The sequence below is a fragment of the Diabrotica virgifera genome, chromosome 6, assembly GCF_917563875.1.
Source record: "Diabrotica virgifera virgifera chromosome 6, PGI_DIABVI_V3a".
Taxonomy (NCBI): Eukaryota; Metazoa; Arthropoda; class Insecta; order Coleoptera; family Chrysomelidae; genus Diabrotica; species Diabrotica virgifera.
The window spans coordinates 216,491,603-216,514,022 of NC_065448.1; the positions used below are offsets into that span (position 1 = coordinate 216,491,603).

A 22,420-nucleotide genomic window follows, 5' to 3' on the forward strand; every position below is an offset into this window, starting at 1 on the left:
ACCTAAATTTCTTTAAAATAAAATCGTTTAATTAATCGTAATTTTACATAACAATTTACTCTCCCCCCGTCTTAGTGATTTTTAAAGATCACAACAATAAAAATAAAAATATGGCGATTTCAAATGTCGTTACTCTCGTTACGCGTGCGCTGTGTACTAAAAATAGAAATTTCATGATGACAACATCTTTGACCAATCAGAGATAGCTATTGCTTTTACAGATAACGTTTTTATCGATATAAATCTCTACATCTTCTTTTACATTTTCTCTAGTGTTTCACAATCAGAGAACACCAAAAATCATGTTTTTAGCTGTGTTTATCATAAAACACGTCGAACGTACAATGACACATGACATTTGGATTATTACGAGAATGGTCGAAGATAGCCGAATTATAACCAGCGCATCAAAAGTCAAATTAACTTAAACGGACCACCCATTAATTCAAGAATTTTTTTTCTTATTTACATCAAAGTAAATTGATTGTGTATTGATTCAGGACGTAACCTGACGTTATCATTAGTAGCAAATGGAAAAAAAGGGAAAATTTGAGAAAATAATAAAAGTTTTGAACTTTAAACATTCCATGAGAATGTTTGTCGAACTCGTAGTCTATAAACGCAACGAAGATGAGATCTTTATTTATTTGGCACGACATTTTTGGGCAAGAGTTGTGAAACAGAGCTTCTACTGTTCCGAAGCCATTACAGGCCATTACGAAATTAAGCCTTTAGCCAGAATAAGAATTTAAGAAATTTTGATAATAAATCAATACAATTTTTAAATAAACAATTAACCAATTTGTTCTTTAATAAAAATGATTATTTTGTTTTTGACCATGCAATTTTTATTTTCCTTTTTTATTCTTATTTTCTCCTTAGAAAACCTTTTATGGATATTCTATAATGAAATATTTCATTCAATTATTTCACATCCGCATCTGCCAGACAAAATTCACTAAATTTAATTCCCCCTATGCCCTTGCCCTATGCCGCCTATGCCTAACTGTTTGTTCCTAACTTCATTGACATCAAATGCAACAACTGCCAACTGCACTTGATGAAATTTACCATTTATTTACAGAAAATCTTATTATTGTAGTTTAAATAATAGTTATTAGTAAATATTTGATTTCTGATACAAATTATATGTATCAAGAAGAAAGTTAACTTATTGATAAACAATTTTTAAATGAATTTAAGAATTTAAGTTTCTTCAGTAACTATTTGTCAAACGTGGGTAGACTTTACAACTAAAAGAAGACGACTTGAAAAATAAAAAAAAAACTAATAAAACAAAGTTTTTGTTATTACCGAAAAATAATATTAAACGTGATTTCGTAATATTTAAAAAATTACGAAAAACGTAGTAATGGTAAGTACGCAAATTTAAGGTAAATAAATAATTATTAGGCCTGTAATTGTATATTTATAATGGTTTCACTTTTACTTTCAAATTTACCGCTACTTATCATACCAATAAAAGTTAATGATGATAAAAATCAACATACTGCAGGATTATTTACATTTTAAATTTACTACTTAATTTAAACATAGTCCGAAGCAGTTTGATCGATTGTTTAAGTATATTTTAGCCACATAAAGGATGATTCATCATAATATCGAATGAAATTCAAAAATCTATTATGGCTACCACCAGTAGTTCAGAAGACAGCATAGCTCCAAGAGATTTCCATTTATCTACATCCACAGACAGTGGCAGTCGATTAAGCCCTAACAGACAACGTTGTCCTTTATGCAGAAAGTTTAGGAAAGTCTTTTATTGCAAGGAATGCCTCCATAGTGGATTATTTTATAGCTCTAAACACAAGATAACAGATGGGTATGAACTTATTTTTACTTTTGTTATTGTTGTTTGCTATAATTTTTTTTATTAACTCCCAGTATATTTATAATCTGACACATGTAATATAATAGGACAATAGGTAAATGGTCAGATATTTACATTGCACATTTGTAGGAAATATTTCCAGTGAATTATTTTCTTTAACACCATGGCTGCGTTACGAGACAAATAGACCTCGTATTACACTAATGGTTGGCTGCATCAACTATGTCGTAACACACTGTGGTAAAGGTTCAATACGGGCATAGATGCCTCATAACGCACTCAATGTAAGTATATAAATATCTCTAAACACAGCCAAGGTGTTAACCTATTTATTTAAAACAGCTATTGTTTGTTATTTCGAGTAAACACTTAATTAAGCTTGCTTATAAGGTCTGTTGGTTTAGATATTTTTAAGCTGCGCACTTCTATGGTGTTAAATAGATCACTTTCGAGGGGTTTCACATGCGTAGTCACCACCACATTTTTTATGTAAATAATTTTTGTTCTTATTCAGGGCTCTGGATTAAATTTCAATTTAAATAGGTGATAAATGATACCATGCTTTTAGAGTTCTATTTTTAGAATCGCAAGCTGAAAATAAAAATGCACAGCACAATAATTATTACAGTCAATATCTGTGTGTCACCATAAATTTGATTCAAATTCGAACATTGATTGTGTCACTTGGTCGTTTGATCAATTAAGTTTTGTTAATGTTCTGTTAACCGTCTTTTTGATTATCCGTCATACCGTTGGTCCGGTGCCCTGACGGATAATCGAGGTTCCACTGTACCAGGAAGCGATGATTATTATTCTTAACACTTTGACTCCTATGTGTATCACACATAATACACAACAGGTACTCTACTTGAGCCTATGTGTATGAATTTGACACACAAGAGTAGAATGTATTCAAGCGACAAAAAGTGGCCAGGTTGTGACAACTTAATGAGGATAAATGGGCCCAGGAGTTAAAGTGTTAATACCTTATTTTGAAACCATTGAAGAATTGCCAAGTTTGAATATGAGGTGGTGCCCCGTAGCTGGATTCCATAGGCCCAGATTAGCTTCAAAATTGATGTATATACAAGTATTTTGTTTTGAAGTGTCAGTTTAAATTTTCTGCTGATAATCCAGTATAGTTGCTGTAGTCTATTAAATGAAATAAGAGTAATATCAAATGAACTTCAAAAATCTATTATGGCTACCACCAGTAGTTCAGAAGACAGCATAGCTCCAAGAGATTTCCATTTATCTACTTCTACAGACAGTGGCAGCCGATTAAGCCCTAACAGACAATGTTGTCCTTTATGCAGAAAGTTTAGGAAAGTATTTTATTGCAAGGAATGCCTCCATAGTGGATTATTTTATAGCTCTAAACACAAGATAATAGATGGGTATGAATTTATTTTTACTTTTGTTATGGCTTGTATTTAACGGAACATCAATGTACATTGTACAGTCAATATGATCTTCAAACCGTTTGTCTTTTGGCACCAAATATCATAGTTGAGCACCAAAATTTTGATACCAAATTATTTTTTTTAAGCATCAAAGTATTGAGTTGTGAATAGTTCAGAGAAATAAGGAAAAAAAATATCCTGTTGGTGACACGACCCCCTCCAGGTCGAAACCAAATTTTTTGAGTAGTATGGATATCTATATTAATAACCTATATGTTTCCTGCAGCTGATTTTGATGATATACATAGTTATAAACAAATGAAGATCAAAAAACGGTAAATTTTCGATTTTTTCGTCTATAACCAAAAAGATAAGTATTTTAAACAAATTTGAGAGTAAGAAACTCATAAATCGTATAAAAAACTTAATATGGCGTTCCCTGAATATGTCTATCCTTATTGATTGCTTAGAAAATTGCAAAATAAATCATAAATTTTGAGTTTGTATAAATATTCATAACTTATGTAAAAATTAACTTAGAACGTTCTTATTATACGGAATGCTGAGACTTCTGGTGCTTAAATCATACCCTACATTTCAAAGCAATTGGTCAAATAGTTTAAAAGGTATTTAATTTGTTTATCCCAAATTAATTTTTTTTGTAACGCTATAAGTCAGAAAATGATGAAGTTACAGTAATACCTTGGACACTTTATGAAAGAAGAAGATTTATACTATTACTTTAATTAAAAAAAAATGACAAAAAATAATTCTAAGTACTGCAAAATTATTTTGCAAAAACATGTGAATTAAAAAAAGGGGGGTTAACTTCGTCCCTAATTGTCCTAGGACAATTGTTTTTTCTTTCTAAATGTGTATAAAAATTCAGTCTTTCCAAATATGAAAAAATAATTTTTCTACGGGTAATGGTTAAAAAGTTATTCTAATTGTTTATAAGTAAGCAAAAAATTGACGTGTTTTGCAAAATAATTTTACACTGTTTAAAATTACTTTTTGTCATTTTTTTTTTAATTAAGTCAATAGTATAAATGTTCTTCTTCCATAAACTGTCAGAAGTCTTACTGTAACCTCATAATTTTTTGACCTATAGTGTTGCAAAAAAAATGAATTTGGGATAAACAAATTAAATAACTCTTAAACTATTTGACCAATAGCTTTGAAATTTAAAATATAATTTAAGCACCAGAAGTCTCAGCAATTCGTGTAATAAGAAGGTTCTAAGTTAATATTTACATAAGTTAAGAATATTTATAAAAACTCAAAATTTATGATTTATTTTGCAATTTTCTAAGCAACCAATAAGGATAGACATATTCAGCGAACGCCATATTGAAATTTTTTAGACGATTTATGAGTTTCTTGCTCTCAAATTTGTTTAAAATGCTTAATTTTTTGGTTATGGACGAAAAAAGCGAAAATTTACCGTTTTTTCATCTTCATTTGTTTATAATTATGTATATCATCAAAATCGGCTGCAGGAAACATGTAGGTTATTAATATAGATGTCCATACTACTCAAAAAATTTGGTTTCGGCCTGGAGGAGGATGTGTCACGAGAAAAATCTTATTTCTCTGGACTAGAAGTTTATTTATCTATTTCAGCTGTAACATATTATTTTTTACACCACAAAAATCTTACTTGAACATCAAAATAACCAAGAATCAGCATCAAAATAATATATTTAAGCCCAACAACATAAGCATACAAAATTAAACATTCAAGCACTAAAATTAAAATTATCAGTAGTTATACTCTGCCTCCAAAGTAATACATAACAAGAACTAATCATCATCATCATCATCAGTAGCTCGACAACCCTTTTTGGGTCCTGGCTTGTTCTAGGATTTTCTGCCATTCTGTTCTGTTCTTTGCTTTGTTCTTCCAATTGGTAATCTCAAGTATTTTCAGATTTTGTTCCATGTCTGTCTTCCCTTTTAGGTCTGGATCCCGCGTATGAAAAAAAAGTTGATTAATAGCAAGCTGAAAATTTGTTAATAGCTTAAGGGTGTCTAGTCGAATAAACTTTGATATGTGTGAACACTGGAACAGGGGCAGTTTTAATTGTGGAACAGGTTAAAAATTTGGAACGGTCACAGCACGAAAACGGCACATTTATTTTGTCCGACAGAACAGACTTAAACTCTTCGAACAGAGATTAAACTCTCATGCAAAAATCAGACTGCTATTTATCACCAAATGGGCGTTTTAATGAGTGGAACATGTAGAATATGTCAAATGACAGGAATTATGACAGGTAATAAATAGCAGTCTGATTTTTTCATGAGAGTTTAATCTCTGTTCGGAGAGTTTAAGTCTGTTCTGTCGGACAAAATAAATGTGCCGTTTTCGTGCTGTGACCGTTCCAAATTTTTAACCTGTTCCACAATTAAAACTTCCCCTGTTTCAGTGTTCCCATATATCAAAGTTTATTCGACTAGACACCCTTAAGCTATTAACAAATTTTCAGCTTGCTATTAATCAACTTTTTTTTCATACGCGGGATCCAGACCTATTTGACCTTCTCCCTACTGGTTCTGCCTCATTATATGTTTTGGTGTTTCAGTCTCCAACATCCGTTCAACATGGCCCATCCAGCGCAGACACCCGATCTTTGTGGATATTATGACGTCGGGTTCGTTGTAAGCTGCGTATAGTACAAAATTATATATTCTGCGTCATACGTCATTTTCTTTCACCCCCTTATATATGTGTCTAAGGATTTTTTGTTCAAACGTACCTAATAAATTCTCATCGCATAACAAGAACTAATGAGTGTAAAACTAAAAATCTATTCTAACATTTATCGAGACAAAATACTATAGAAAACAGCAGCATAATTAAATTATTGAATTATAAGAGCTGCTTTGGCTCAGGTAGGTCATCCCCACTTTCTTTACATTCCTATAGGAGGTTTTTTTGCTTCAAGAGCTGATGGTTAAGCCAAATGGTCATTCCAAGAACAGGCTCTGCATATCTGGACCACGGAGGTAAACTACAGTCGGAAAAATGAAAGAATACCCATGAACGATCATATCAAGCACATATTTTGGATTTGCTGCCTTTTTCTATAAATAACAAACGAGAGAGATAGATTATTAAGTGTTGTCTACTAAGCAAAAACGTTATCCAAGACATACGCAGTTACATATTTATAATTGACAGAGTGAGACGGCGATACAATTGTTTAACGTAGTTATATTAATTTAGAAAATTTAAACTCACAGTTGACTATTTCTGTACTTAATGTCATTCTTAGAAAAACATTCAACATCAGTAGAAATAATGATTGTATAAACTACTATTCGAGTAATCGTGCTGGTCAACTATAATCTGACAGATTCAATTTCTGTCACTTTGACAGTAAAACTGGGTTAGGTTCGGTAGAGTTTATACATTCTAATAATCAGTCATATTTACTTGAATAAAATCAGTTCTTTTAAAAGCTATTTTGATATATTGTATTTTTGGTTTGGTAAGTATTTATTTAATTAAAATAAGTCAATAAAATTTGTAAGTAATCATCTGTCAATATGGTTAACTTCTGTCTATGAGTTTGCCAAACGTGTACATGTTACTTGATATTACTCTGACTTTTCAATTATACGCTGTGAGCTCGTACGTAGAAGGGATATTTAGAAATTCGCGAGCGCCAGTAGTGACAAGTCTGTAAACGATTACTGGAAATTTGACGTAAATGTCAAAGTGATTAATTTAAAATTAAAATTAAAAACATTAATTATAAAAAGTATTAGTTTGTCAAAGCTGTGTTATATATTTTTACCGTAAATATACAATACGTTTTAAATACTGAATTTAAGTTTTTTTAATGTTCCGTAATATCTAATTATAAATTAATATATTAATCTTACCGCCATCTACACGATAATTGTGAAAGTATCCGAAGTACGAAATTCATATTTTATCAATAGAACGTCAAAATGATTAGCAAAATCTTGAAAAAATCGATTATAATTTAATTACTTTTTTGCGTTGTAATTATTAAGCGATAACAATTAAATAATAAATTTAAAAATTACCAGTGAAAGTTGATTAGTAATCCGCCAGGAGCGACACCAGCGAAGCTCACAGCGTATAGTGTATAAAATTACAGATTAGTATATTTTTACGAATGTACATTTATTTGCAGATAATGTCTGGAAAATGATCTGGATATCAAAATTCATTAAGTTTACTTTCATTTAAATCACTTAATGCAGCTGACATAAACGACATTTTTTAAATTCCTATTACTATTTATGTCTGGCAGCTTTAACATGGAGAAATTCATAATACTATATGTGCTTACTCATTATTTTTGTATTATTAATCTATATCAAATAATTAATTACAGTAGTAAAAGGAACATTTATTACCAATAAATATGTAGGTATTATCAGAAAAAGAATAACATCACACAAAAATTTTGACACATTTACGTAGCGAAAAATCGTACGGTGGGCTAGTACTCACATCCGTTTTTTTACAGTATTAACTTAGTTTAGATGTTGTTTTGACTAGAAATTTTTGATTTGATTCGTATGCATATCATCGATGACGTATGGGTATTCTTTCATTTTTCCTACTATACACTATGTGTTATTTTGAAAAAATTCCTTTAATCCTTATTTTATTGGCACGAATATACAAATTGGTTATTCGCGGTGTGCAAGTACTTGGAAGGGATACGTGAAACGATCGTGCGCGAATAGCGGAGAAATATTGTAACTTTCTTAAATAATTCATATTGTCAATTGAAATTGTCAAATTGACGTACATTTCATATCTACTGTCATTGAAGGAGAAAAATTATATGTTGCTCCACAATATTGATATGATATGCAATTATTATATAAAGGTAAATTTAATTAATTGTATTTTGCTTGCAGTACTGCATTTTAATAACTAATTTTATTTACTACATACAATTGTTTACGTTTTCATCACATAACCTGAATCTTATTTTTTCTTCTTATTATTTTTTTGGGCTATGGCCTTGACAATTATCCAGCAACCAGGACTAACGTAATTGGTCAATACAATTAAAAGTGCGAATAAAAGTGCAGAGCGTAGAAATAGGTGTCGCTTTGTGCAACTTTCACGGTCCCAATATATTATCATTAAAATATGGTCATATTGTCTTTCAACCAACTATGGGATAATATATCAAATTTTTATTAACATCCTAAGTGCTCTAAACTTTGTTGCAAACACAGGCTAAAAACAGTTGCTCGAAATGACATAGTGTAATTTACCTCCGAGGTCCAGATATATTCCTTTATGAACATTGGACAAGTACCTTGCAACCAGTCATCTTTTTTTTCGGCAAAGACATTCCCCATTCACTAAAACACTGTATCTTGTAATCATCAAATTTCGTCCATGACCTGTCAAACGATTGCCATTATTCTTTTGCATCTCCACTCGGAATTCTAAAATCGGAAGTTTTATCTTCGTTATCATGTTTTTGGGCACCCTCTTAGGCATTGGTACCACTGGTAGGCATCAGTACATCGTAAGTCACAGTTGGCTCCTTTTAATCCATGTAGTCTTGCAGTTTATATTTGTTTGACCATTCAGTTGACCATTTCAGAAGCGATAACTAAAAAGCGAGAAAGAGGGTAGCATTCACAAAGCGGGTTACTGTCTTTAATAACCCTATCAAAAGATTTTAATCCATTGGTAGTGGCCGGTGTTCCAATTGCACCATCCACATACCAATTCGGATTCTGAACAAACCATTCTTTTTGTAAGTATTTCAAGAATTTTTTTCATTTTCCACTTATCCCAGAAAGGCTTAAGATGCCATATTGAATATTTCAGGAGACTCTATAATAATAACACAAAGGCAACTAACTATTCTTCATTGGTTGGTACTTACCATTGCGGTCGTAAATTGTCTGCACTTCTCTCCAACAATAAGGATAAGAAATGTAGTGTGCAAAAGAAAAATACCTGATTAAAGTTATAACATAATAGTCGTTTATTTATAAAAAAATTAAGAAAGTAAAAATGAATTGAAATGAATGAGTAAAAAGAAAAAATTAAGTCCTTCACGATTATGATTGTTTAAAAGAAAAAACAAACAGTTTATTACGAGTACCTGGTGACCTGGGACTGCATTGATGACTAGAGCTAACGTGGATCTGGCATAGCTCAGCTGGAACTATTGTTACCAAACACTTTTCACTTAACACTTTACATTTGTTTGATCTAAAGTTCTATTTCACAAAAATTTTATGATATGAGATTAAAATTCCAAAGTTTTTGTTTTATTTTTACAAAAAATAACTGCTAATTATTGATTGTTAATGGAATATTCCAACATTGGAATGATGTAAGCACTGTTCACTTAAACATAGCAAAAATTTTATTTAAAAAAAAAATGAGTTTAAAAAAAATAAAAACAACTGTTCCTTCCGATACATGAGTACTAGACACAAAACATACTATCGTGGTATTCACTGTAACCAAAATTTGTTTTCTTACTAAGAAAACAGACTAAATAGATTTGAGTTTACTCCATCTGGTAACTCAACTTGTCTTACAGACAAAAACCAAAACTGTCTCGCGGATTATACCAATCGGTCCGCGACTCTACTCTGTCGTAGCTAGATCTTGACATTCTTGACTGCTTCTCTCGTCCCAATTCAAGATTCCTCCCAAACACAAAAATTACACTCCCATTCCTGGCAATCATCAGATAATTATCAAATTAAAAGAAACCAAATATTTCTTCTACCAATAAAATAGCCAGGGTAAGTTACTAAATCACAGCCCACTACACTCGTAAATCTTCTTTTGACGAATCAAAATCATATAGCTAGATCAGCTATTATAGTTTTCGAGTTTCCCACAGAAGTGCAATCATCTCATATCACCAGCTGCAGTAATCTGATCTGGTTGAGTACCTCTTATCAACAAAAACTCACTAGTCTCGAAAAATCATTAAGGGCCGGTTGTTCGAACGCTAATCAACAATGATCATTATCAAATATTTAATTACTGTCACCAAAACTGTCAATGTCAACTTTGTTTGGGTTGCTGAAAACATAATTAATTACAATTATGAGATTTATTATTAATTACGTTAATAATTATTGTTATATTAATTGATTATAGACTCCACAGACTTTTTAACAACCCAAACAAAGTTGACATTGACAGTAATTAATTATTTGATAATGATCATTGTTGATTAGCGTTCGAACAACCGGCCCTTAGGGCCGGTTGTTCGAACGCTAATCAACAATGATCATTATCAAATAATTAATTACTGTCAATGTCAACTTTAAAAACATAATTAATTACAATTCTGAGACTATAATCAATTATTATAACAATAATTATTAACATAATTAATAATAAATCTCATAATTGTAATTAATTATGTTTTCAGCAACCCAAACAAAGTTGACATTGACAGTTTTGGTAACAGTAATTAAATATTTGATAATGATCATTGTTGATTAGCGTTCGAACAACCGGCCCTAAATCTTTTTGATAATTACCGAAGATAAACAAATACCCTACTTGACAGGGCAAACGAAAAATATATCGTTGTGGGAACGAGGATTACGCAAACTCATACGTCTAATTTATTCGTCACACAGGGTCGGACCTGATCTGTTTACCTGACGATAAAAACATTCATTGGGACCGTTACAAGTATTATTCCCAACCATTATTGGGGTTGCGTAGTAATCATTTAATTTAACTAACAGGTAACAGCTCATTAACTTTTATTGGATACCATTCATTAATTGTGGAGATTATTTAATATTTTAGATGTTCATGTATTTAGGTGCTGCTTAAATATTTATGTCAGCTTCATAACATTTCAGGTGTTTAATTCTATTTCTAATTGACGTTTTTGCTTGTTTATTATTTTTTGGTTGCCAAATATTATTTTGGAGACAGAGTATAAAATTTGGTAAGAAATGTTGGGGCTCAATAATACTTTGGTGCTCATTTAAAATATAGCCTTTTGTTACTGTTGATTTTATCTTTTAGGTATCTGGATAAACAGAAGGCACTGCTGGAACTTGAGGACAACAAAAGAATTTTAGAAAGGAACTGTCTTAAGCTTCTTGAAAACAAACAAAAGTCTGATATACTGGTAAGTTAATGTAATTTTATACTTCAAGAATATAAATGTATTGATGTGATCTTGATTATTGATATGAGATAATATTCTTATATGTCACTTAATTTAATCAATGTATTAATACTAATCTAATTAATTAACCAGATCACATATCAATATGTTTTCAATCTCAGGGCGAATTATAAATTAATTACTTACTTTCGTGGCTTCTAAATATTTCTTAATGGTTCCTAATCGGGATAGAAAAGAAAAGAGTAAAAAAAATACACATATGGGTTACAATTATAATCAAAATATTTTTTATTTTATTTAAAAGGCAATCAATGCTTAATATTTGCTATTTCTTATTATTCTTAAACATAACATTTACAAATGGGAATCTTATTTCCTTTTGGTTTTCAATTGAAAGTTTTTATTAACATTTAACTATTAGGAGTTATTAGGAACAACTCTATTTAAGTTTGATGAAGCTTTTCTGATATTATTGATTATGTTATTCAATTTTTTATGTGGAATTTAATACGAAAAACCCATACATTCATGTCCAAACAAATGAGACTGACCTTTTCCTGGTGAACTGGAAATGTCCTCACACAAGACCCGTTTCCTGCTATCCTTGGCTGCGATCAAACCTCGTCCTGGCTTCCAGTAATGTTCTCCTTTGAAAAACTAGCTCGTATAGCTCTCGTTCCTGCGTCTGTCGTGATGCTGTGTTCTATCTTTCTCGAAACTGCTATCAGCTACCGGGACACTCTTGGCTCAAGGAGGTTCTTTTACTCTCGACCTGGCCTACTTCTCGTTCCACGATAGATACTCCACACTCACGGAACTACATCGGCTTTCTCACTCTCCGTACACTACCGTCTACTACTCGACTTCACTTCTCGACAGCTCAAAACATTCTGCTCTCTATTTTTCATTCATTCCCCTACTTTCTAAATATCCCTTCCAGATTCACAAATCAAACTTCCACCACCAACTCTCATTCGCAGTCTTCCTCAAAACCAATTTTTAAACTTTCTAAATATGCTTAATGGATTTCCAAAGAAAATATTTAATTCCCATTCTAAAATACTTTCTAACTATTTACAAATTTTAATGACCTATTCTCTCTTTCAAATGAGTCTTATTTAGCATAGGCTAATGATCGAAACCTTCCGCGAAAAACGATAATGAACTATCATCTATTTCACTGAGTTTTATTTAGCATAGGCTAATGATCGACCTTCCGAGAAGAACGATAATGGTACGCGTCATTCACTTTGTTTATCTAAGCACATTGTTCCGAGTTTCGTACGCTTATTCTAATCACTTCTTAAAATTAAATATAACAATTTGTTGTATACAGGTTGTTCTAAATTTATATGCCCGAGGTTGAGAAAATTAAAAATATTTTATATTAAAGTGAATTTTGTTTATAATTATCAAATTTTAATTTTTATATCAAATAGAAATATAACAGTATATTACACAAATAATAATAATAATGGTTGGTAATCAGATTCATCATGCTGCAATAATTAAAGCAACTACTTACATCACCAAAATAATGATGTCATAATATGTAAAGGTGATTTGTCTAGACTCTAGACCAGTGGTGCTCAGACTTACACTGCGTGGGATCTACCACATTAACTGCAAGCGTTCAGCGATCGACTGCCAGTAAAAAAAAAACAATTTTGAAAATAAAAAACTTTATTGCACGTTTCAGTTTGATAAAAAGTTGTAACTACAGATAGTTATAATTAAAGTCATGTTTTTCATCTTAATTTTATTTGAATGTTGATGCATGGCACTGCATATCCTTCACAAGTTTTTTCATATGATGGTACGTAATTACCGAGGACTAAATGTAAGCATGATGAGAGATGTTCGTCAGCCGATTCATCATCAGGGCTTTTCATTCCGGATGAAATATTTGCCGCTCTTACTAAGAGCTCACTGATTCGCTTATTCCGGTGCATCACTCCGTATTCCACTTGTGTGTTGTCAAAGTTTGTTGTATGACTTGGCTTTTGTTACAACTTTCTTCCATTCATTTTGATATGTGCATAGTTCCCTCCAGTTTCTCACTTCCAGAATTTTGATATCTCTCATGACCTGGTCCTCCCATCTCTCTCTGGGTTTTCCCCTTGGTCTTTCAGTTTCTGGTTTCCATCTGGTGATCTTCTTAATCAGTAGGTCGTTTCTCCTTCTCTGTATGTGTCCCAGCCATCTCAGTCTATACATCTCATTAATAAATCTAACTATATCTTCTTCCTTATGTCTCTTAGTTCATGGTTCATTCTTCATTCTTCTTCTCATTTCTCCATTGTCCATTCTTATCGGGCCCATAATCCGTCTGAGGATTTTTCTTTCGAATATTCTCAATTTTTCTTCATCTGTTTCCATGAGGCAACTCTGTATATTTTCGGTTTTGTATTTCTGGATAAGTTCTTGTCCTTCATTAGCCTACGATATCTCTGTTATGTTTTGTTGCCTGCTAGTAGTGCTGTTACTTCTTCACTTCTCTTATTTTGGCCATTTACTACTACTCCCAAATATTTGAATTATTGAATTCTTTCAAAAGTGTAGTTTTTTATTTTGATTTATTTCATCGTGTTATCTTCTCTTCTAGAGCAGAGTAGATATTTTGTTTTTCCTTCGTTAATTTCTTGACCTCTTTTCCGTGCTTCCTTTGCAAGGATTGTTACTGCTTCTTTTAATCTTTCCTTGTCTCTTCCCATAAGAACTATATCATCTGCATATGCAACTATTTGTGTTGAGGAGTGGGCTATAGTTCATTTAATTTTGCTGGCCTTGACTGTACCTTCAACTGGTCAGCCGATTACGATACTTTAATTTCACTACCTATATTTGGGAAAATGCAGACTCACACAAGTACGTTGATGCATAGAATGCTGTGAGCTGCAGATAGATTTGCCTCAAAGATGAATATTTGTCAGACGATATAAAAGATCAAAATGTCGTATTGGTCGCTCTGGACTTAAGGTATATATCCGAAATTATTTTCAGTATCTCATTTTGGACGGAAATGATCTCCGTATTGAAAGTAATGGATATTTCAGTGACAAATTTTTCCACGTATTCACAAGAAAATGGATTAGACATGAATGTTACGATATCTGTCAGTCTTTCAAACTTGCTATGAACTGCTTGCAGCTCCGCGATCGACTTCAAAAACTTTGGCGATCGACCGGTCGATCGCGATCGACCCTTTGAGCACCGCTGCTCTAGACCCTACAGTAGGTAAATATTCTTTAACAAACCCATAGGTGTCCCGTGAAATTTCTATTGAACTATAACCCTCTATAATGGGGCAAATTTTGGTTATAACGAGGGACAATGAGATTGAAGAACATGTTTCTTTACCTGTTTTTAGCGCAGTGATGACTGTAAATTAATACTCCAGCTGCCTGTATACAGATATGCCTAAAATCTGTATGCTTATCGAGGCCAGTGCTGTAATAAACTCCACCGCCTGTCAACTTTTTTTCTATTCATCCACCGACTCGTTTTCAAAAGCGCCATTCAAACAATATGTAGCATCTTATATTGCTCGGAATGGCTTCACTATAGGAAATTAATGTCTTAGAAAACTACATATTAATATTATTACTGTCTGATATACCGAGATCGGCTTATAACGAGGTAATTAGTCTGCCATATCATTTCTCGTTATAGAGGGACTCTACTGTAAATACTGATATTATTCCTGTAGGTAGTTTTGTTTTACTATTTTATTTATAAGAATATATAACTACTTAACTACTATTGAATGCTCAATACTATTGAATGCTCAATATACACAGCAGAAATGATAGCAGTAATGTTTGCTGTTCAGTATGTACTACTGAATCCAACTAGCAATTATGTTATATTTACTGACAGTAAAAGCGTGGTGGACAGATTGAGTAACATTCAAACAGTCAAACACATAAACCACATTGAATTGAATATTTTTAAAACTCTGTTTGAAATTATACAATTAGGAGTAAATGTAACAATTGCTTGGATTAAGGGTCATTCGGGAATAAAAGGCAATGAAATAGTTGACAATTTTGCTAAATCAGCTTATGTGATCGGAGAAAAAATAAACAAAAATTTAATTCCAGCTTCAGATATTGATACTTTTAGCAGACAAAAACTTAAAAATAATTGGCAATTGCATTACAGATAATGTAATACTGGCTCAAATTTTGCTCATTGTAACCCTAGGATATTCTCAAAAAGATGGTTTTACACAGAATATAACAGACATTTTATAAAGACCATTAATCGGTTGAGAGCCAATCATGCTCTTACGCCATCTTACATGCATAGAATCGGCTTGGCAGATACTCCCAATTGTACTTGTGGCAAAATCGGAGATCTAACACATGTCATATTAGAATGTCATTTAAACATAAATAACATAAACGACCTTTATAAGGAATTAAAAGATTTAAAAGGCGCCCCAATGATGGTGGTTTGGTTAGTGACGGTTTTTATAGGGACTTCAAGTCGGCTGACTATGTGAAAATAACTGATTTTTTGTCACAGTTCTGTTGGGATAATTTATTTTTAGGAAAAACACTGAATCAAATTGTAAATATTTTCTATGATATAGTTTACTTAGCTATAGAATTATTCATCCCCCTAAAAAGGTATTCAAAACGTAGATTCCCTCCTTGGTTCTCTTTAGAGTTAAAGAACCGGATAGTTGAGAAAAAGAAAGCTCACAAAAAATATCTTTTATCTAAATCAGTTCTGGATTATCAGACTTTTTCACAGCTGAGGGCTAATTGTAAATTGTTAAAAGCTGAAAGCTACAGAAATCATATTTACTTAACAGAATTATCAATAAGAAATAATTTGAAGGGATTTTGGTCGTTTGTGAATTCACGGAGAGGAAAGCCCTCTATGCCCGCTGTGTTGAGGTATGGTGGTGTTGAATCCGGTCATGGACCAGATATTGTAAATCTTTTTGCAGAATATTTTTCTACAGTATATTCCACTCAAATATGTGTCATACCCAGTGACTCACCTACATTTGGTCTTACTAATCTGACTGGTTTCAACATAACTATATCTGATATTTATCTAAAATTATCAGAACTGGATGCGAATAAGGGTCCTGGTCCTGATGGATTGCCTCCTAGCTTTCTCAAGAACTGTTGTTTTATATTATCCAGACCTCTTTTTCACATCTTTAATATATCCTTAAATACGGGTGAATTTCCAGAATGTTGGAAAAATAGTTTTTTAACACCCATTTATAAAGCGGGAGATAATTCATTGGTGAATAATTACAGGCCCATTAGTATAATTAGTGTAATACCAAAGATATTTGAATGTTTTGTATGTGACTATCTTAAAGCTTCACTTGAAAAACAACTAGTAGACCAACAATTTGGATTTCGGAATAACAGATCAACCGAATGTAACACACTAGTATTTGTGGACTTCCTGAGGAAGGCATTGGAGAGGGGTTGTAGGGTACATGCACTATACACCGATTTCTCCAAGGCCTTTGATCGGGTCAACCATAATATTTTAATATTTAAACTTAAACAAATGGGTGTTAATGGTCCACTTCTTGAGTGGCTGAGAACATACTTGATTGACCGAGTTCAGATGGTGCGTATCAGGGATTTTGTTTCCAGTGAGATTAAGGTTCATTCAGGAGTACCTCAGGGTTCACATTTGGGGCCCCTGTTATTTAACATATTCATCAATGATATACACCACTGCTTCCGACACAGTTCACCTCTGCTTTTTGCAGATGATCTAAAGTTCTATACAATTATCAACAATACAGAAGACTGTATTAATCTTCAACATGATCTTGATCGGTTGAATGAGTGGTGTATGTTGAATGCCATGGCCCTGAATGAATCTAAGTGTCATGCTATTTCTTTTGGACGATCGAGAGACCCAATAGAATATAATTATAATATACAGAATATTCCTGTTGACTGGGTTACTGAAATTCGTGATTTGGGAATTAATTTAGACTGTAAACTTTTATTTGAATCACATTATACATCAAAAATTTCCAAATCTTTACAAATGCTTGGTTTTATAAAAAGATGCACTAGAGACTTTCAGAATATTGATGCAATTAAATTACTATATTGTTCTTTAGTTAGACCTCATCTAGAGTATTGTTCTTGTGTTTGGTCTCCATCTTACAATATTTACATAACAAAAATCGAGACAGTCCAACACAAGTTCTTAAGGTACATAGCATATAAACTGGGTATACCTTTTGAGTTAAATCAGTTAAATTATTATCAAATTGAAACCCAATTGGGTATTCTCTCATTGCGTGACCGACGAGTAATTAAGGATGCAAGGATGCTATATGGCATAATTAATTCAACAGTTTTGTGTCCTCAGCTACTTGAGCAGGTTGGTCTCCATGTACCTCTCCGCAGAACTCGATTAAATCAAACATTCTATGTTCCTATCCATAGAACCAACTATGCATATAACAACTTTTTATCTCGAGCACTAAGATGGGCAAACACTCAACCTGATCTAGATTTCTTTGCACCGAAGTCTGAATTCATCTCTGGCCTCAGACGTTTGTTTGTTTGAGTAGTTGTTGGATATTCATTATTGTGATATATGAATCTGATTTATGTGTTTAAGTTTGTGATATTTATATTTTATTGTATTATTGTTTTATTATTACTATTTTACTGTAGTTTTATTATTATTGACACATGTATTATGTATATTGGACTTATAAACTTGTAATCTTATTGGGCAGTGTCCCGTTGAAAATAAATAAATAAATAAATAAATAAATAAATAAAATGTTTTTTCCCAATAAACCTAAATACTTTAATATTTACAAATGATATGGAAATTCTTCATCTCATTTATAAACATGTTAAATTATGTAAATACAAGTTGTAAACGTAATATGTAATAAATAGGCATAATTTGTTAAAGTGGTTTGAAAAAATTAAAAAAAAAAAATAATATTAAAAAAAACAAAATAAAATAATAACAAAAAAAAATAAACAAAAAAAAAGAAAAAAAAAGAAAAAAAGAAACAAAAATAAAAAAGGATAGAAAAAAAAGAAGTAAAAAAGTGTTTCGCACAAATTAAAATATATATTAAAAAAAAACAGTAAAATAATAAAAAAAAAACAAAATAAAAAAAAAAGCTACACAATGTACCAATGTATCTATAAAAATACAATTGTAGAATGTACTTATGTTATAAGAAATTTATGACTATGAATCTGCAATCAATCAGAAACAAGTCTGGCTAATTGGCTCTGCCAAAGCCATTTTTCAAAAAAAAACTACTAATTCTTTTTTATTATAGAATTCGAAAATTCGCCAAGCTAAAGATAGAACAAGGATATTACGATCCGCCTTAGAAGACAAACGATTCAAGAAATCTGTCAATAACACCACATTATCGTCTTTAAGAGATAAAAATGAGAAACGAACAAAAGCTTTACCGAGATACGATACGAAATGCCAAGAGATGGAAACGATTGTGTCCCACAAGAACGAAAAGGTTGAAAGAGTATCAGAAAGTAATAGGGAAAAACAAGAGGAGTTGAAAAAACTGGTTAGACTGAGAATTCATCAACTTTTTAAATACATCTTTCCTATTACTCTTGTTAAACCAAATGCGTAAGTATAACTTAAACTCTTGATTTACATTTATCAGAATTATGTCTTTTAGCACTAATTATTTAAGTATATTCTTTACATTGTCCTTATATCTTTTCTGGGGTTGGATTATCATTTAATCGTAGATAAATCGTAATTTTAAATATGTAATCAATATTAACCCATTAACACCGAGGAAAAAAATTGTTTTCGACAAAATTTATTAAAAATCGTTAAATGTAATAGTATTCTGTACAAAACGTAAGAAGAAAACTGTTTTTAAATGAAATAATTATTGAGAAAAAAACTGTTTCCATATGGGACCACTAGGCGCGAAAGAGTTACTTGGTATGAAAATTGCGGAACAGTCAATACAAAGGACCACATCATATTTGCAGCACATTGCTCCCTCGGCTTAAAAATCCAATGTGTCCGCATCTTCATCATCTATACATTTGGATAATATCCCGTGTAAATTCTAATTCGCTAATGTTTGATGACCAGATTTTCTATACAACTTCCATGCACGTTTAATGTTCACATCCACTAGGTATATAAAAATAGACCAATACCATTTTTTTGGAACGGATTCTAATTCGATAGTAAGATACATCTCTATCCATCAAATCAGTACCATCCATATTATTACTGTATTTTGAAACAATATTTTTGACCTCGGAACAACAACGTTTTTTTTTCTCCTGTCTTGAAAACCTTTTAACAGGTCTAGTTGCTGTAATCTAAAAAGTTCTGAAGGGCTTGAACCAGCATACTTTGAGTAATCAGACTCTAGAAAACCATACACTGTAGAAACCAAATCTCTTTCTTCACAAAAATCTGCATTTTGCTGCCGCGTGAACATAATTAGACATCCATCATTGTAACAGATGGGTGATAAATGTAACAGATGGAATTGTTCTGCTAGTACGGGTTGGATCGAGTGGTTTCTTCTACGATTGTCTTCGATTCTAGTATCATTCGAAAATACAATTTCCGTGCCTGAAGACAGCTGGTTACGATTTCAATCATCAATAAAACCCGCGTCATCTTTATCTGCCGAATCTGCTGTTCAAAATGTTAGTGTCTGGAGATTCTATGTAAATGGCAGAAACATCATTATTACTTTCATTTTTCTCAAATGCTATATCGAGATTTTTTTTTCAAAGAAATTCCTCTAAAAATAAGAAAAGTAAAAAAGAATAGTGAAAACAACATATCCAGCAAACCACCTAGCGGTTTCATTTGGGAACACCCATATTTTTGGCCTAATTACGAAAAAACTAAAAGATAAAATATTATGAAAACCTGTACAAGTTATTTATTAAAGTTTGAAGAAAATCTTTTGAAAACAAAAACGGGGATAATACTGCAAAAAAATAATAAATAAAACACTTACACGAAACGAATGTCCATATTTTGGCACAAACAAAACCAACCGTAAATTCAAAAAATTATTACACTGGAAAATAGGTATAAAACTAAATTTGGGTTGTTCATTCAAGAAGAGGTAACCTTGAACTACAAATAGGCCGAATCTCTGCTAAATTTTACCTAACAATGTGGTAAATAGATTCCGATGCGTACGCAATTTGTTAGCTCCATATATGGTACCTGTAGGTGTTAGGAGTTAATGGGTTAATATTAGAACATTTTTTGAAAACTTCTGTTGATTTGGACAGGTAATTTTGTCATATTTTTTTATTTTTTTTTTCAATATTCTCTCTCTCTTCTTTCCTGACTCCTGCCCCCCGGAGGGAATGTCGTGTATTGTCTGTTTCCAAAGATTTCTGTCTACAGTCATTCCTATTTGGTCAATCCATCTTACTGGATCTTCCTTGTGATCTTCAGCTTTCTACCTTTTTGAAGTTATACTTCTTTAGGTACGACGGTGAATTTTTATTTTTATGGGCGCATACGCACACCGACGGTATGGTTAGTGTGACCAACTAGCCCGAAAAATCCGGGACATCCGGGAAAATCCATATTTTGGTTTTTATTCTAAGAATTTACATCAAATTAAATTGTTGAGACGGAAAAAAAATTTTTATCGTGGTATAAATTTTAATAGTTCTATGAAAGAAAACGAAAACTGTGGAATTTTTTTTACTTGTGTGTTTTAATTATCGTCTTCCGAAAAGACCATTCAAAAACAATAATAATTCATGTCACAATGAATCATGCCTAGGCACGCATGCCGCATCGAACGATGTAATGTAATGATTGCTGATGCATCTTTTTTTTCGGTTTTTTCAACCACTAGATAAACCTCTTGAGTTCGTTCGCGAAATATGATTAATTTCCAAACCGTTGCATGCTTTGAGCCAAATTCAAATCTGCTGCGTTGCAATATGATTTTTTTATCTAAACATTTATTTTATTGTCAGTACAGTAATAGTAATCAGTTTGAATCCGAAAATCGATTAGTGACCATATCGGAATTATTGTTTTTGACCTGACTTTTTCATTCCAATATATTATTATTGTTAATATGAATATGGAACCAACACAAGAAAGTAGAAACAGAAAACGATATTGCACTTTCAATAAAATATTGGAAGAAGAATTTCTATTTTTGAAAAAAAAAGTAACTCTAACAGTGACATGAAGTGTGATACTTGTGGATCGGAATTTTCTATCGCCCACAGTGGTAGAGCGGATATACTAAGTCACATCAAAAGTGAAAAACACCGAAGAGGTATCTGCTCCGCGTCCAGCAGCAAAAAATTGACTCAATTTTTCAAGCCAACAGCTTCATCGAGCATTGATTTAGAGACAGCAGCTCGGGAAGGTGTTTGGACGTATCATTTGATTAAGCCCATCAAAAATATCATTGTCAACATAAAAATGTTAAATAACCAATAAAATGATGATATTAGAGTCCTATATTTAAAAAAATAACAAATGGCCCGATTTTCATTCAAAAGTCCCGGATTTTAGGTATTTTTTTCAGCATTGTCCCGGATTCGACTGAATTGGAGTTGGTCACACTAGGTATGGTATTAGTCGCTACATCTTTTAAGTTATATAGCGCAAATAAGGTGTGAGTGAAAAGAATATATTATTAGTGTTTTCAGTAAATATATTTATTATATTTTTTGTGTCTGTGGATTTGACTTCCTCGTAATAAGTATTATTGAAAATTTTTATTTTCTATTAATCTATCTGTCACCGTGATTGTAATTATGTCCGAGAAATGATCGTATGTATACACAACGGTGGTAGCTCATCGGTAGAGCATTCGCCTACGGATCGAGAGGTCCCCCGTTCAAATCCGGATAGTCATATTTTTTTTTCCTTTTTTTAATTTTTGGTATTCTTTTAGTTCTTTCTAAAATTAGTTTAATATTTAAATACAATACAAAAAACTGTTTAAAGTAGATATATTGATTTCGTTGAAATCATAATATGAAGTTAGATTA

General features: G+C 31.9%; 2 protein-coding genes across 5 annotated transcripts in view; one reads left to right on the top strand and one right to left on the bottom strand.

The window, feature by feature from the left end:
* Positions 1-163, bottom strand: part of LOC126887232 (protein phosphatase 1A) — a 42,819-nt gene extending 42,656 nt beyond the window's left edge. The window contains exon 1 of the mRNA XM_050654641.1: positions 3-163. The gene's annotated coding sequence lies outside the window, so the exon portion shown is untranslated. The remainder of the gene's footprint in view (positions 1-2) is intronic.
* A 1,050-nt stretch (positions 164-1,213) lies between these two features.
* Positions 1,214-22,420, top strand: part of LOC126887231 (beclin 1-associated autophagy-related key regulator) — a 31,655-nt gene continuing 10,448 nt past the window's right edge. The window contains exons 1-4 of one of the 4 annotated variants that reach the window (XM_050654638.1): positions 1,214-1,375; positions 1,596-1,843; positions 11,288-11,393; positions 18,706-19,022. In XM_050654638.1, the coding sequence (XP_050510595.1) occupies positions 1,647-1,843; positions 11,288-11,393; positions 18,706-19,022 (620 nt within the window). In that variant the 5' untranslated portion in view covers positions 1,214-1,375; positions 1,596-1,646. Of the gene's footprint in view, positions 1,376-1,478; positions 1,844-3,037; positions 3,250-11,287; positions 11,394-18,705; positions 19,023-22,420 lie in introns of those variants that run through there. The other 3 variants (XM_050654639.1, XM_050654637.1, XM_050654640.1) reach the window with 3 other exon arrangements.